The 15386-nt window shown below is 34.8% G+C and overlaps 1 protein-coding gene across 2 annotated transcripts in view; it reads right to left on the minus strand.

Annotated features, from left to right (window-relative positions):
- Positions 1–15386, minus strand: part of NRK (Nik related kinase) — a 146413-nt gene that overhangs the window by 60379 nt on the left and 70648 nt on the right. For both annotated transcript variants that reach the window (XM_072815665.1, XM_072815663.1), the window contains exons 5-7: positions 8674–8799; positions 3939–4049; positions 2382–2472 (exon numbers count right to left, since the gene is read on the minus strand). In XM_072815665.1, coding sequence (XP_072671766.1) covers positions 2382–2472; positions 3939–4049; positions 8674–8799 — 328 coding nt within the window. The remainder of the gene's footprint in view (positions 1–2381; positions 2473–3938; positions 4050–8673; positions 8800–15386) is intronic.

The raw sequence follows: 15386 nt of genomic DNA on the forward strand, positions 1-15386 counted from the left end.
AAGTAGATGATTTTTTTTCAGGGATGAAAAATGAAGTAGATTTTCTAATTTAGAATGGTTTCCAGGAATCTAGAGGATGGAGAATAACACTGACTGAATCGTAGTTTGAAGAACTTAGGAGAAGAAATGAAAAATTAAAAAGTTAAGAGCTTAAAGTAGTCTTTAAGGAAGGACTTAAAAACAAGAGATATCTGGGACGCCTGGGTGGTTCAGTGGTTGAGCATCTGCCTTTGGCTCAGGGCATGATCCCAGGATCCAGGATCAAGTCCCATATCAGGCTCTTTGCAGGAAGCCTGCTTCCCCCTCTGCCTATGTCTCTGCCTCTCTCTATGTGTCTCATGAATAAATAAAAATAAAATAAAATAATGAAAATAAAAGATTTTTTAAAAACATGAGATATCTGTAATATGTTAAAATCATCATTGGGTATTAAACAATCTCATTATTTCGATTTTTTAGGAGAGTACTTTATCAGAGCTTAGCTTTCTTACTATCCCTGAGGGCCAACTTTAAGGGCCAAGAAATACCTATGAAGTCCATGAGCTAATATATATGACATTCAGGGAAGAAAATGAAAAGGGAAGATTAGAATAAAGAGTGATGGATGGAAGAAAAAGGAAAATTAAAAGCTTGAAATTTAGATAAAATTAGAGATGAGAACTCAACAGGGGCATAATTTAACTTTTCTTTAATGACCTAAGGACCAGAATGTAAGGATTATTGATCAATTGCAATTACAATATGATCACTTTCCAGTCTCTTTCCTTTCTAGCACTCCCTGTGATGCCCTTGGGTTTGCCTTCTGCAACCTTCTTATAAATATGCTGCTTAAAAGTATACTGGAATCTAAGAAATGTTTCAAATGTATAAGAGTTGTATATAAAATAAGCCTGATTAAATTCTAACTAAAAGGTCTCTCCTACAAAGTAAAGTACATAAGCTTTAGTGTAGGGACTTTGTGACAGAGTTTTCAGTGGCTCTTCATTTACTTACAATACCTCTTCTGTGTTGCAAATGGTTGAGTTGGCCAGAAACTTGACTCAGATATATGGGAGTGCTGCCATATGTGAACATAGTGTGTATGTAGCTTTGTGACAGACTCTGTATCCTGACCATTTGAATGTGAGATCAAATTCCTCTTGTATATTTACACAGTGTCTTAAAATTGTGTTGCTAGCCTTGTAGCTTTTAGAAACTTAAGACATAATACATTTTCTTGAAATTGCTTCTTTTCTTATTTCAAGAACAATTATCCACAAGCTTCTTTCACAAATACTCAATGAAAACCTTCCAATAAATGAACAAAATCCCTGCTGTAGTTATAGTTGTTTATCAGGAAAATGGGAACTATCATAAGGTCATGCTAGAGACATGGTAGCTAAGAATTGATTATCATTTAAAAATAACACCGGATTTTGGAACCCCTGGGTGGCTCAGTGGTTAAGCGCCTGCCTTTGGCTCAGGGCGTAATACTGGAGTCCCGGGATCGAGTCCCACATCAGGCTCCCTGCATGGAGCCTGCCTCTCTCTCTGCCTATATCTCTGCCTCCCTCTGTGTGTGTCTCTCATGAATAAATAAATAAAAATCTTTTAAAAAATACATGATCTAATAACCAGTGATTCATATTCTATATCAATGAGGTTATCTGACATTGCCTAGTACTACTATTATTCATAGGGTATTATTTTAAAACCAACAATATTTATTTTAAACATTAAAGGATGCAATACATTTTTTCCTGTGTGCCTGTGAGACAATATGTGTGTTATTTTAAAATATATTATGCCATTTTGAATCCTGGAATAGAAAGTCAGGGACTTTCTGGCCTTTTGATTTCTAATTCTAAACTTGATTTGGATATTATGGGAGTAACTGATATCAGTTCTTTATATATTTGAGGGGAAATTCCAAAGAAGCAATGTGTAGTTAAGTCATTTAAAAGTTCTTTGATATTCTTTGGAAAATATGGTTTTGTGATGTGGAAGAACTGTCTTTTTGTTTCCTTGTCCATGGCACAGAAACTTCACATAATTAAGATGCAATTCAATTATTGCAATCAATCTAATACCTATAACTTAATAGAGAGCAAAACAATGACCAAAATGGAAGCTTTCCATTATTATTTCAGAGTTGTTTTTAACCACATGATTTTAGAGAAGCAGTTAAAGGTGCATTTTTCTCCTGCTCCATCTCCCTCCCTAAACAAATTTTCAAAGTTTGACTGGTTTTGTAAGCAAGGAAAACACAGCCTAAATACGTAGAAGATGTTGTTAGTGACATGATTAAAAAAACAACAACAACAACACATAGTATCTTAAAAGGGTTATTCTCCATTAAAATATCTGGGGCCTCACTTAAAGTACTATAAGAACAAACTTACCAAGTTTTACTTCAGCATTATGAGTCAGGAGCACATTCTGACCTTTGATGTCCCGGTGAATTACACGGTGTGCATGAAGATGAGCTAAACCCTTCACATAGATAGATATATAGTTATTTAAAAAGTCACATCAGTATATATATTTTCTCTTTTTTTGGTACCGTTCTTAGTATCTTTGGAAAAGCTTTTGGTAAGAAAAATGGCCCAATTTGCATTTTCAGACAAAATTCTTTCTTTAGGCTGGAATTCCTACAACCAGTTCCCAGAAATACAACTTTTGGCTATAAGGAAAGGAAAATAAATCAGGACACCCATGAAAGGAAAAAAACACCAAAAAGTAATGTTTGTATACATTGGGCCATTTACCTTCCTTTCTAGTCTCCATATTTCCAACTAACCATAAGAGTGAAGACCTGGACATCTTAAATATCATAGCTCAGCCATTGTTTTACTCTATTCCTCATCCAACCATTTGTTTAATCCAAAATATTTTCTAGTCAACCTTGTAGGCTGAGGAATTGGGGGAATATGGAAATTCATTTTAAAGCATTTGCAATTTGTATTGGCTTACCGTGCTGGCCCCAGCCTATTCACCACTAAAACTAACCTGTGACCTGCCTAACCCCTGACCTGGCTTCAGGGAGATTGCTCCAGATAATCACTGGGGATTAATAATAGAAGTAACAGTAAAAACAGCTAATACTTAGGAAACTATGAAATCGCCACTACAATCCTTCGAGGAAGATACTAATATCACCCCATATTACAGTCAAGAAAAGTGAGATCTGGAAAAATTAGGTAACTGATTCAAGCCACAAAGCTAATATATGATGAACCAGAATTTAAATTCAGTCCACAGTTTACACCCAACTATTTATACTATTAGCACAAGTGAATCCAACTAAGATGAGAGGAAGGACATTCTAACATTGTATCAGTGGTGCTATCCAGTTCTGTTAATATCCTCCTCTGGTGACCCTGAGTAGTTAAGCCACAAAGAAAAATTTGATTGTGGTAGATTAAGAAGATTTTTTCATCCAATTTGGTATTCAAAATAAAGCAAGTTTTAAAAACAGGGCATTATTCAAACAGGGTATCTGTCTGCAAAATGGTTATGGATGGTTTGGGGTCATTCAGTAAAATACTGACCTTTGTCTTACTTTTTTCTTAATCTCTAATGATAGTGCTACGTTGTTGTTTTTTAAAAATAACTCTAAAAATCCAAATAACGTAATTAATATTCCAAATGGTTATTTCCATGATCCATGAACACAACAGTCTAACTCTGACAGCCATTAAAGGCCATGATTTAGAAGGGCCTGATTACCCATCTTGCAATGTACCTAAAGTTAAGGACATCACCTGAAAATCTGCTTTCTCTCTAAAGCCATTTGTTTTTTGTTTGTTTGTTTTTGTTTCTGTTTTTTTCTTGGTATCCTGATCCAGAGGTTATGTTCAGAATCTTAAACCATTTTATATTGGCAGGTATAAGGTACACTGCATATATTGCTTCCAGGTGTTTTAAGGCCAGAGGAGAATGACTACATGAAGACTTACCTGAAGAATTTCTCGGCAGATATAAGCAATCCAATCTTCTTTCAAACTCTGATTTCTGGTCATTCTCACTACATCAGTGACCGAGCCTGCTGCACATAACTCCATCACCATCTGCAGGGAAGCCAGCAAAGTGTCAAGAATTAGAAAGTAATTCTCTGAAAATATCTGGAGGGTTTTAGTCCATATGACTTGTATTTATATGTGATGTTTAGAGATTAAGACATCGCAAAGGCTGGCTCAATTGTCTGGTGGAAGTCTCTAAAGGCTAGTGGAATTAAAGAGTTGGAACATATCCAAAGATCTGTAGAAGGAAGAAAAGCAGGTACTACACCAGGGATATTTAACTAGGAGGTGGAATTTGATCTAAGCCTTGAAGGATAGATAGTATTTTAACATACTGAGAAGGAAGAACATTCAGTTTATTGAAAACAGAATGATTACATGCCCTTAGAAATAAGCTTGTACGGGAGGCAAACCTGAGTGATGACCAGAGTGCAAGGAGAAAGACCATCAAGGGAACTATTTGATTGCAAGTGAAAAAGCAGGAAAGAAGGATCTCAAAGGGATTTATACATCGAAATTAAGACTAGATTTGTTTTTATTGTTGTTTTTATTTTAAATTCTAGATTATTTTCCCTAAAATACTGGCAAACTACAATTCCAAGGGGAAAACTGTCAATTACATTCCTATAGAGATTTTTTTTCCAAATGATTTATTGCTAAGGAAAGTCTATTTTAAGACTATTATTATTGATAGCATCTCATTCAGATATTACTTCACTAATAAACTCAATTTCTCAGAAAATTTACCTTTTTGCCATCAATGAATTAGGTGCCCAGCTAGTAAATTTCCTTTCCCATATGAGCTAACTAAAGGATTGGCCAATGTGAAAGAGATTAGGTATAATCAACCCAGGAAACTTTTCTTTAAGCACAGGTTTATGCATCAAAACTGCTATATAAATATAACAAAACATGTATTTTTTTAACTGTTGGCAAGTTAATTTTTGCTGTAGAATAAGGAAACCAAAAAGATAGGCTGCAAATTATGAATATTTAAAAGTCTACCTTATTTCCTTCTGGAATACTAACATTTTCTTTTCAGGAAATCACTTTTTAAATTTATATTCATTCACAACTAATAGTATTGCATGTGTTTCACCTGAGTATGCTCTCATGAAACAAAAGAAACAGACTAACAAAACCAGTACTACAGATAAACCACAAAAGTTTAATTTTTATTAAACTATATTAACTATATTATATATATGCAAATATATATTATATATACATAGCTATAAAATATCTATTTATTATATATAAAATATAAATGAATATATAAACTATTAATTATATTAAATATGGGCACAGCTGTGGTAATGGAAGAAAAGGAAGTCATTTTGAGCCACAACAAACCTGAATTAAAGCCATTCATTCAGATGCACCCTGGAAAATCTTGCTAATATTACCTGAGTCAGAAGAGCTCTACTCTGAAAGGAATGTAAGACATTCTCAATTATTTTCCCAGCTTTGTAAGCATGATGCCCAGCAAATACACTTTATAAATGGTAGTTATTTAGTAATTTACTTACTTCCTATTTGTTTTGATTTACATGGAGAAGAAAGTGCAAATGGTCCCATAAAAACTCCTACCTCCACAATAATTATTTATCCTTCAGATCTCAGTTCAAGGAAAAAGTTTCTCAAAGAAGAGTTTCTTGTTCCCCAACTTAATTTAGATTAAGTGCCCACATAGAAGCAAGTTATTTCCCTTCAGACCATTACCTATTCATTTGTGTGATTATTTGACTGATACCAGTCATTGAAAATGGATTGTAAGCTCTGATGGGTCAGGGACAAGTCTATTCTGTTTATTCATTTATCTCCAAAATCTAGCAGAAGGCATGGCAAATAGATGGTTTTAAATGAATATGTTAAATGATTGAATGAACTGAGTACTGATAAATGTATCCAATAAGGAGACTACTATATAGTCAAAATGAAAAAACTTGTAAGTAAAAATATATTGAAAGACAAATTTTGTATCCCAAAAATATACCCGTTGCTGTTAAAGCTGTGTGGTAATATTTCATAAAATGTCAACTGGAGTTGTCAGACAATAGAGGATATAATCAACTGGACATTTGGAAGAAAACAGGGCTAAAGAAAAGATTCGAGGTTCTCAAAGTGTAGTATCCAGACCAGTAGCATCAATATCACCTGTGAATTTGTCAAGTTCAAATTCATGGACTCACATCCCACAATAACTGAATCAGTAACTCTATGGAGCTCAGCCATCTGTGTTTTATCAGGCTTTCAGGAGATTCTGATGCATGCTAAAGTTTGAGAAAAACTATTTCAATTCAATCCCTTGTTGAAAATCTTTCTATAAAAAAAATCTTTCTATAATGTTCCCAGTCCTGCTTCCTAATGTCCATTATATGAAGTATCACAATCTTTCCTTGCCAACTGAAGATTCTGAAAAGTCTGTTATTATTCTTAAAAGCAATGCTATTCTTTGGGTCTTTTAAAAAGATTTTATTTATTTATTTGACAGAGAGTGAGAGAAGGAGAGAAGGAGAGAGAGCACAGAGGGAAAGGGAGAAGCAGACTCCCTGTTGAGGAGAGAACCTAATGTGGGGCTCTGGAGCTTGATCTCAGGACCCTGAGATCATAACCTGAGCTGAAGGCAGCCGCATAACTGACTGAGCAACCCAGGTAACCCAAAACAATGCTATTCTTGATTTGAACTGGAAATAGAATGTAGCCAGCAAGTGTACACTGGCTTCATTTATGTTCTAAGTATTCCTTTCTAAATAAACTTATCCTTGATTAAAGCTCAGTTTTCTTGTTATATGACTATTTCTGCTATAGTGGGAAGCAGCAACAATTCTGGCAACTATAGTGTAAGTTATAGATACCCTTTAAAATTTACATCTCATTGATCAGTAATTTGTGATAGTATAGGCATAAATAGACTAAGAAAAGGATAAGTCAACTAACCATTTAGAAAAGAACTCCTGGGATTTATGTTTAAACATAAATGCATATACTTAGAAAAACTTAAATGCTTTCATATGTTCATGCCAAATGCTAATTAGAATTGATATTTATCCAGTCATTATTTGCAAGTCTATTAGATAGTCTTCTTAGCCATACCTCTAATTTACTAGCAAATGTACATAAAAAGTTAAAAGCAGCAAAACTATATTTGAAAAGAAATATGTTCGCTGGGAAAATTGGACATCCACATGCAGAAGAATGAAACTAGACCACTCTCTTTCACCATACACGAAGATAAACTCAAAATGGATGAAAGATCTAAATGTGAGACAAGATTCCATCAAAATCCTAGAGAAGAACACAGGCAACACCCTTTTTGAACTCGGCCATAGTAACTTCTTGCAAGATACATCCACGAAGGCAAAAGAAACAAAAGCAAAAATGAACTATTGGGACTTCATCAAGATAAGAAGCTTTTGCACAGCAAAGGATACAGTCAACAAAACTCAAAGACAACCTACAGAATGGGAGAAGATATTTGCAAATGACATATCAGATAAAGGGCTAGTTTCCAAGATCTATAAAGAACTTATTAAACTCAACACCAAAGAAACAAACAATCCAATCATGAAATGGGCAAAAGACATGAACAGAAATCTCACAGAGGAAGACATAGACATGGCCAACATGCACATGAGAAAATGCTCTGCATCACTTGCCATCAGGGAAATACAAATCAAAACTACAATGAGATACCACCTCACACCAGTGAGAATGGGGAAAATTAACAAGGCAGGAAACAACAAATGTTGGAGAGGATGCGGAGAAAAGGGAACCCTCTTACACTGTTGGTGGGAATGTGAACTGGTGCAGCCACTCTGGAAAACTGTGTGGAGGTTCCTCAAACAGTTAAAAATATACCTGCCCTACGACCCAGCAATTGCACTGTTGGGGATTTACCCCAAAGATACAAATGCAATGAAACGCCGGGACACCTGCACCCCGATGTTTATAGCAGCAATGGCCACGATAGCCAAACTGTGGAAGGAGTCTCGGTGTCCAACGAAAGATGAATGGATAAAGAAGATGTGGTTTATGTATACAATGGAATATTACTCAGCTATTAGAAATGACAAATACCCACCATTTGCTTCAACGTGGATGGAACTGGAGGGTATTATGCTGAGTGAAGTAAGTCAGTCGGAGAAGGACAAACATTATATGTTCTCATTCATTTGGGGAATATAAATAATAGTGAAAGGGAATATAAGGGAAGGGAGAAGAAATGTGTGGGAAATATCAGAAAGGGAGACAGAACGTAAAGACTGCTAACTCTGGGAAACGAACTAGGGGTGGTAGAAGGGGAGGAGGGCGGGGGGTGGGAAGAATGGGTGACGGGCACTGGGTGTTATTCTGTATGTTAGTAAATTGAACACCAATAAAAAATAAATTAAAAAAAAAAGAAAAGAAATATGTTCAATATTCCCAGTGTTTATTTGAGCCCTCCCCTATTTTGCCCTAAAGCCTCTTGACAGGAATTTAAGTTTACTGAAATTATTCCATATTTTTCACTCCCACATCCAGGAATCAGATTACATTTTGTCATACTACTTTGAGCAGCTGAGTCCTTAAATTTTCCTGTGGACAAAAGTGACATCTCAGCTTATTAAAGTGTATTTCCTCAACTGAGACTTAGTCTTAGGAAATAAGATCAAGGTAATTAAATACATACCCAAAGTTGGTGCCTCTGACCAGGAGGACTCAGCTTGAAAAAAGCACCATAGAAGGACACAATGTTTTTGTGGAAAGAGTACTTCTTCAACAGGTTGAGTTCAGTCCTGAGATCCTCTTCCTCATCCTGAAGAATAAGAATAGAAGATAGACAATAAAGCCCTTAAAGCTATGCCAGTTAATGACTATGGGATCCTAAACTACAGTAGAACAAAGGAAATCCTATGGCTACCCATTGTACCACACAGCAGTTGATAATAAAATCTCAACTAGGATTGTCAGAGAATGGAGACCCCTGGTTAACCAGGAATTTGGGGGAAAAATAAAGCTTAATTGAAGATCCTTTAATTCAGTGGTTCTCAAAGTTTGATCCCTGCACCAGCAGCAATGGCCACTGTATAAAGTTTTCACTGAATAGAATCATTACAATTTTGTTTATTTATTTTGTAGCAGTTTTATTGAGATATAATTTATATACCATAAATTTATCATTTAAAGTATAAAATTCAAAGGTTTTTAGTATATTTACAAAATTATGCAACCATCACCACAATCCATTTTAAAACATTTATATTACCCCAAAAGGAAGCCTCATACTCTAGTTATCACTCCTAAATTCTGCTACACACACATCCCAGCTTTAATCAACCACTAATATATTTTCTATTTCTATAGAAAATATAATTTTCTAATATATTTTCTATGTCTATCTTGGGCATGTTATATAAATGAAAATCATATAGTATGTGAACTTTCGTGAATAACTTTTTTTTAAGATTCATCCATATTATATTACATATTATTATTTTATTCATTTTCATTCACCAATTGGGTTATTTCCACCTTTTGGCTATTATGAATAATGCTACTGTGGCATTCATATCGTTTTTTTGTGAATATGTGTTTTTATTTATTTTTGGTATATACCTTGGAAGGAAGTGATTAGGTCGAAAGTTAACTCCATATTTAACATTTTGATAAAATGCCAAATCATTTTCCACAGTGCTGCATATATTTATATTCCCAACAGCAATGATGATTCCAATTTCTCCATACCCTCACCAACACTTATTATTTTGTATTTTGTTATTATAACCATCCTAGGGGGTTTCAAGTAGTATCTCATTGTGGTTTTCCCTTGCAATTCTCTGATGGTTAATCATACTAATGATCATTAGCCATTTGTATATGATCTTCAGAGGAATGTCTAATTGAAAATCTTTGCCTCTGTTTTCTGACTGGGTTGTCTCTTTATTATTGAATTGTAAGATTTATATATTCTACATCCAAGTATTTATAAGGTATATGATTTTCAAACATTTTCTCCCATTCTGTGGGATTATCAAAATTTCCAATTTTGATAAAGTCTGATTTATTTATTTCTTATTTTATTCTTTATACTCTTGGTGTCATATCTAAGGATCCTTTGCCAAATCCAAGGTCATAAAGATTTATCCCAATGTTTTCTCCTAAGCATTTTATAGTTTTAGTCTCACATTTAGGTATTTGATCATTTTGAGTTAATTTTCATATAAATTAGGGGTGCAAGTTAATTCTTTTACATATGGATATCTAGTTGTCTCAGCATTAATTGTCGAAAAGACTATTTTTCTTCATGAATTGTCTTTGCACCCTTGTCAAAAATCCACCATTGATATACAGAAATAGTCCTTTCCACTGATTGGTATCTCTGTCCTTATGCCTGTACCACACTGAGTTGATTGGTTTGTGACTCATTGTATCTTAAAGGTACTGGTTTGATCTTTGCTAATCTTTTATAAAGATATGCTTAAAGTCATTTATACATACATGTATAAGTACATAATGTATTTATATATATAAATTATAAATAAAATGTATTTATATATGAAGTAAAATATGTAAATGCTGTACACTCACTGAATATTTTCTTCTATTAGTCGTAACAGTTGAGTGTATATTCCTCTAAATATTTTTATTCCTCCAGAATATATATATCTCATTATTCTGCAACTTGCATGTCTTATTCAATACCTAAAGTGCATGTTTCTATATCAATAAACACAAATGTACTTCCTTTATATGGATGCATAGAATTGCACAGAATAAAGATATGCATGTGCCACTCAGGGGACAGATCAGGGCTAAAGGTACTGTTGTTGTTGAGGATTACCTCTATAGTGATAATTGAAGCTATCTTTTTGGATGGGATTGCCAAGGTATAACACATAATTTCAAGAGATATTTTTAGTAGAAGACAGTATGATGTCATGAGAAAAGAGCATCTAGGGGTGCCTGGGCTCAGTCATTTAAGCATCTGACTCTTGATTTTGGCTCAGGTCATGATCTCAGGTTCCACCTAGTGTGGAGCCTGCTTACAATTCTCTCTCTACTCCTCCCCTCTGCCTCCTTCCCTCATCCCCCCCCTCTCAAAAAAAAGGAGGGGGGAGCAGAACATCTACACTGGGCATTAGTACACCTGGGTTTTATCAATAATAGCTAAAGGTTGGAAATTCACTTAATCTTCCCAAGGTTGAATTCATCTTCAGAAATCTGATGGACATTGGCAGCCATTACCATCTCCATGGAAAATTAGTGGAATCAAATAGGACAATTTATTTAAAGTTCTTTGAAGTCCTTGAAAGAAGAATGTTATAAATGCAAGGTATTATCATACAGTATCTTTGTTACTTGACCTTCTCATTTTCATTAGAGTGTTATCAGAATTATACACCTTTCTCCACTTTTTACCCCAACCTACAAACATCAGCAACTTTTGTTTCTATCATTATTTGTTATAGTGGAGTGAAATAGGAAGCTATTCTCTCTCCCTAAGACTCAGCTCTACCCTTGTCCCATGACAACCAAGTAGTTCCCATATGTTCCATAATCTATCTGTAACTATTCTTAGCCAATCGATAAAAAGCTCTTTGCTTCTCAATAATTTAAAAATCATCACACTTGGGCAGCCCCAGTGGCACTGCGGTTTAGCGCCACCTGCAGCCCAGGATGTGATCCTGGAGACCTGGGATCCAGTCAGACGTTGGGCTCCCTGCATGGAGCCTGCCTCTGCCTGTGTCTCTGTCTCTGTCTCTCTCTCATGAATAAATAAACAAAATATTTTAAAAAAATAATCACACTTTATGTGTATACAGGTGCAATGCATTGGAGAAAATATCTTAAAATGTTAACTTAAGAAAAGTAAGTTAAATTGTTGGGAATTTCCAATAAGCATATAATTTCTTTATGCATTTATATATCATATCCTTAACTTAAATGAACTTACATACAAGGAACTAAGATTCACATACATGAATGACATAATCATTGATGAACACAGGATAGTGCATAATGAAGTTGAGGGTGATATGAAATGACTCAGGAAGTGATTACACTTGACAAATGGATTTACCACCTGGGTCCTTTGAATTCCTACTTGCTCTAAATTTCAATTGATTATAATAAAAAAGCTCACCTAATACATCTATAAAAGTTCAATTTACATAATCTTTTTAAGAGTACTCTTACTGTACAAAGTAAATATGTTGTAGTATGTAAAGAAAAGATTATTTGACCGAAAAGTGTAAGTAATTTTTTAATTAAAATTTTAAATTTGAGTATAGTTGACATAAAATGTTACATTAGTTTCAGGTGTATGACAGAGTGATTTAACTTCTCTATACATTATGCTATACTCACCACAAGTGTAGGTACCATCTGTCATCATACAATGCTATTATTTTACCATTGACTATGTTTTCTATGCTGCACCTTTCACCCATGTGACTAATTCACTACATTACCTGAAGCCTGTATCTCCCACTCCCCTTCATCTATTTTACCCAACTCCTCACTTCCCCCACTCTGGCAACCATCACTTAGTTCTCTGTATTTATAGATCTGATTTTTTTTTAAGATTTTATTTATTTATTCATGAGACACACACACACACACACAGAGAGAGAGAGAGAGAGAGAGAGAGAGATGCAGAGACGCAGGCAGAGGGAGAAGCAGGCTCCACGCAGGGAGCCCGACATGGGACTCGATCCCAGGTCTCCAGGATCACACCCTGGGCCGCAGGCGGCGCTAAACCACTGCGCCACTGGGGCTGCCCTATAGATCTGATTCTGCTGTTTGTTTATTCATTGGCTTTTTTAGATTGCACATGAGTGGAATCATATGGTATTTGTCTTTCTCAGTCTGACTTATTTTACCCTAGTAAAGTGGCTAAAGTTAAGAACACAAGAAATAACAAATGTTGGAAAGGATATGGAGAAAAAGGAACTCTCATGCACTGTTGGCAGGAATGTAAATTGGTATAGCCAATGTGGAAAATGGTATGGAGGTTCCTCAAATAACCAAAAATAGAAAAGAAGACATTTCAATTAAAAATAGTTGAGTTCCTGTCCTGAAATCCAGGAAAAAAAGACCTTTGACTTCTCTGGGGCAATGAATCAGAAAAGGGTCAACCAGCATGAAAAGTATCAAGGAATTAACCTATATCTTTAGTTCTCCTCAGAATTTCCTTTAATTACCTTGACTTGATGACCCTGGGGGTTAAGGAAAATACATTTTTTAGCTGAAATTAATAGATAGCTGAATATATCTAGTCAGCTTTCATTTTCTTTCTTAGCTTATTTTCTGAAACCCAGTAGAAAAGATAGGCATTTTTAAAATATTTAGCTACAGTGTGATTAGACTTTAAAAATAGTTATGAAATAAATATAAGGCAATGTACTAGGTTCTGAAATGTCCCCAAATATTCGTAATATAACTTGTAAAAAGTTTGAAATATCAGAGAAATTACTAGCAGCTGCAGAACATTTTTTAACGTTTCCCTGGGATTTTCCAGTAGATAAACATTTATTTTCCATAAATATTCAACAACTAGAAAAGAAATCTAGACACCTATTTGTCTTTAGGGGAAGGAGACAGGGCATGGTTTCTCCAGCTGGAAATCCAATGACAGGTTCTTTCTTTGTATTTATTGTGTAACAAAGGCAGAAATAAATAAAACAATCAACTTGTAGCATGAGAATTATATAGAAGTTCAAGTTCCAACCTCATCCCAGCGTCCTAAGGAAACTCAGCTAATAAGCTCCCTTTGAATTCCCTTAACCTGTTTTCCACAAAGCTAAAAGTTGATCCTTGTGACTTTCATTCTTGCCATGTAGGACCACTGAACTTTCTGCTTTCCCTCTGATGTGGCTTTCCTTTGAAATGGTAACATCATCTGTCATCATATAGAAAAAACCTTGGGAGCGAGCAGTTCTGTATGTACATGGACACTCTCAGTTCCTAGCAAGGCACCATGGTTATCTTTAAAGGAATATGAATTCACAAAGGGTGCAAGAAATAGGAATGAGTTGATGATGTGAGGGTAAGAACACAAAGTACATGTAAAAGAGAAGCAAGGGCCAGACTGAGTCCTTTAACTTGTTTCATAGTTTAATTATCAAATAGCTTTTTTTTTTTTCTGAGTTAGAAAGTTCATGTCCCCAAGCAAAAGTAGGAGAATAGCTGGGCTCCAGACAGCTATGCAGTTGCATTTGATCATATTTTTTACCCTGTTTATAAGTAGGCCAAATATTCTGGTGCCATTTTACCTATAAGGAATCAGAGGCCAAAAGAGGTAAGACCAGTTTTCCAAGTATTTCTTAGCAATTTAGTGATAGGCTTGGTATTTAAACTCATGTGTCTGGACTTCCATATTATTGCTATTTCCATAAATCCCTGACCCAAAGAGATGTGTGTACAAGTCACAAAATTCTTATCCCCAAGGATTCAGGATGATTTAGAGATACTAACTGGATGATCAGCTAACAGTTATTTTTCTTACTAAAATATATAATCAGAGAGTTCTAAGTTACCAATTAGAAAAGTTTTAAGAGTGAGTTTCCCACATAAATATAAACTCCCCCAAAACCAGTAAACCAAGATCAGATATGTTTGAAAAGCATTAGTGTGTTTGCCATTCTCAATTAACAGGAAGTTGAGCTTGTGAAAAATACATAAGTATATTATATCCATCAGGCCAAGTGGGTAATTTAAAACTCTCACACACATCCCAGTAACATGATGCTATAGCATTTCCTGGCTCAGGGCCAGTTGATCCCAGAGTAGCCTGAACATCCTACTTTTCGTCAAAAATAAGCAGCTCAAGGATACCACAACTTCCTTTATAATTTCACCCAGTTCTAGAACCAAAATATTTTTCCCCGTGGAAAGAATACCAGAGAGGTTTGGGGAAAGATCTTTAAAGGGACTTATTAACAGAAATGTTTGATGAGACCAAAATTAGTCAAAGATTATATTTTTCATTCCTTAGCCTTTTGCAGCTTCTTGATCTACCAAACCATGTTATTAATCAGCACTCTTTCACTTGGATATGCTTTGTGTCCTGAGATACATTGTAAATAAAACAGGAGCCAGGTACTTATTAGATGAATCATGAAGCTGTTTACCAATACCTTTCTAATATAAATACAAATGTTTTCTGAATGTGATTGTGCTAATGGAAAACGTTATTTTAAATCCTGAGATAATATTTATTAAGGCACAAAGGTTTAAAATATTTGAATACCAGATAGCTGAGGAGAAAAGTAAGAAAAAAGATATCAATGAATTATATTGATAAGAGCAGGAATTCTGTCTTTAGGCTCACAGAATATTTTGATAGATCACCAACATCTACCAAAAAAGAATTTTCTTTGTCTGACCTTATTCTAGAGCCAG

The sequence above is a fragment of the Canis lupus genome, chromosome X, assembly GCF_048164855.1.
Source record: "Canis lupus baileyi chromosome X, mCanLup2.hap1, whole genome shotgun sequence".
NCBI classification, from domain to species: domain Eukaryota; kingdom Metazoa; phylum Chordata; class Mammalia; order Carnivora; family Canidae; genus Canis; species Canis lupus.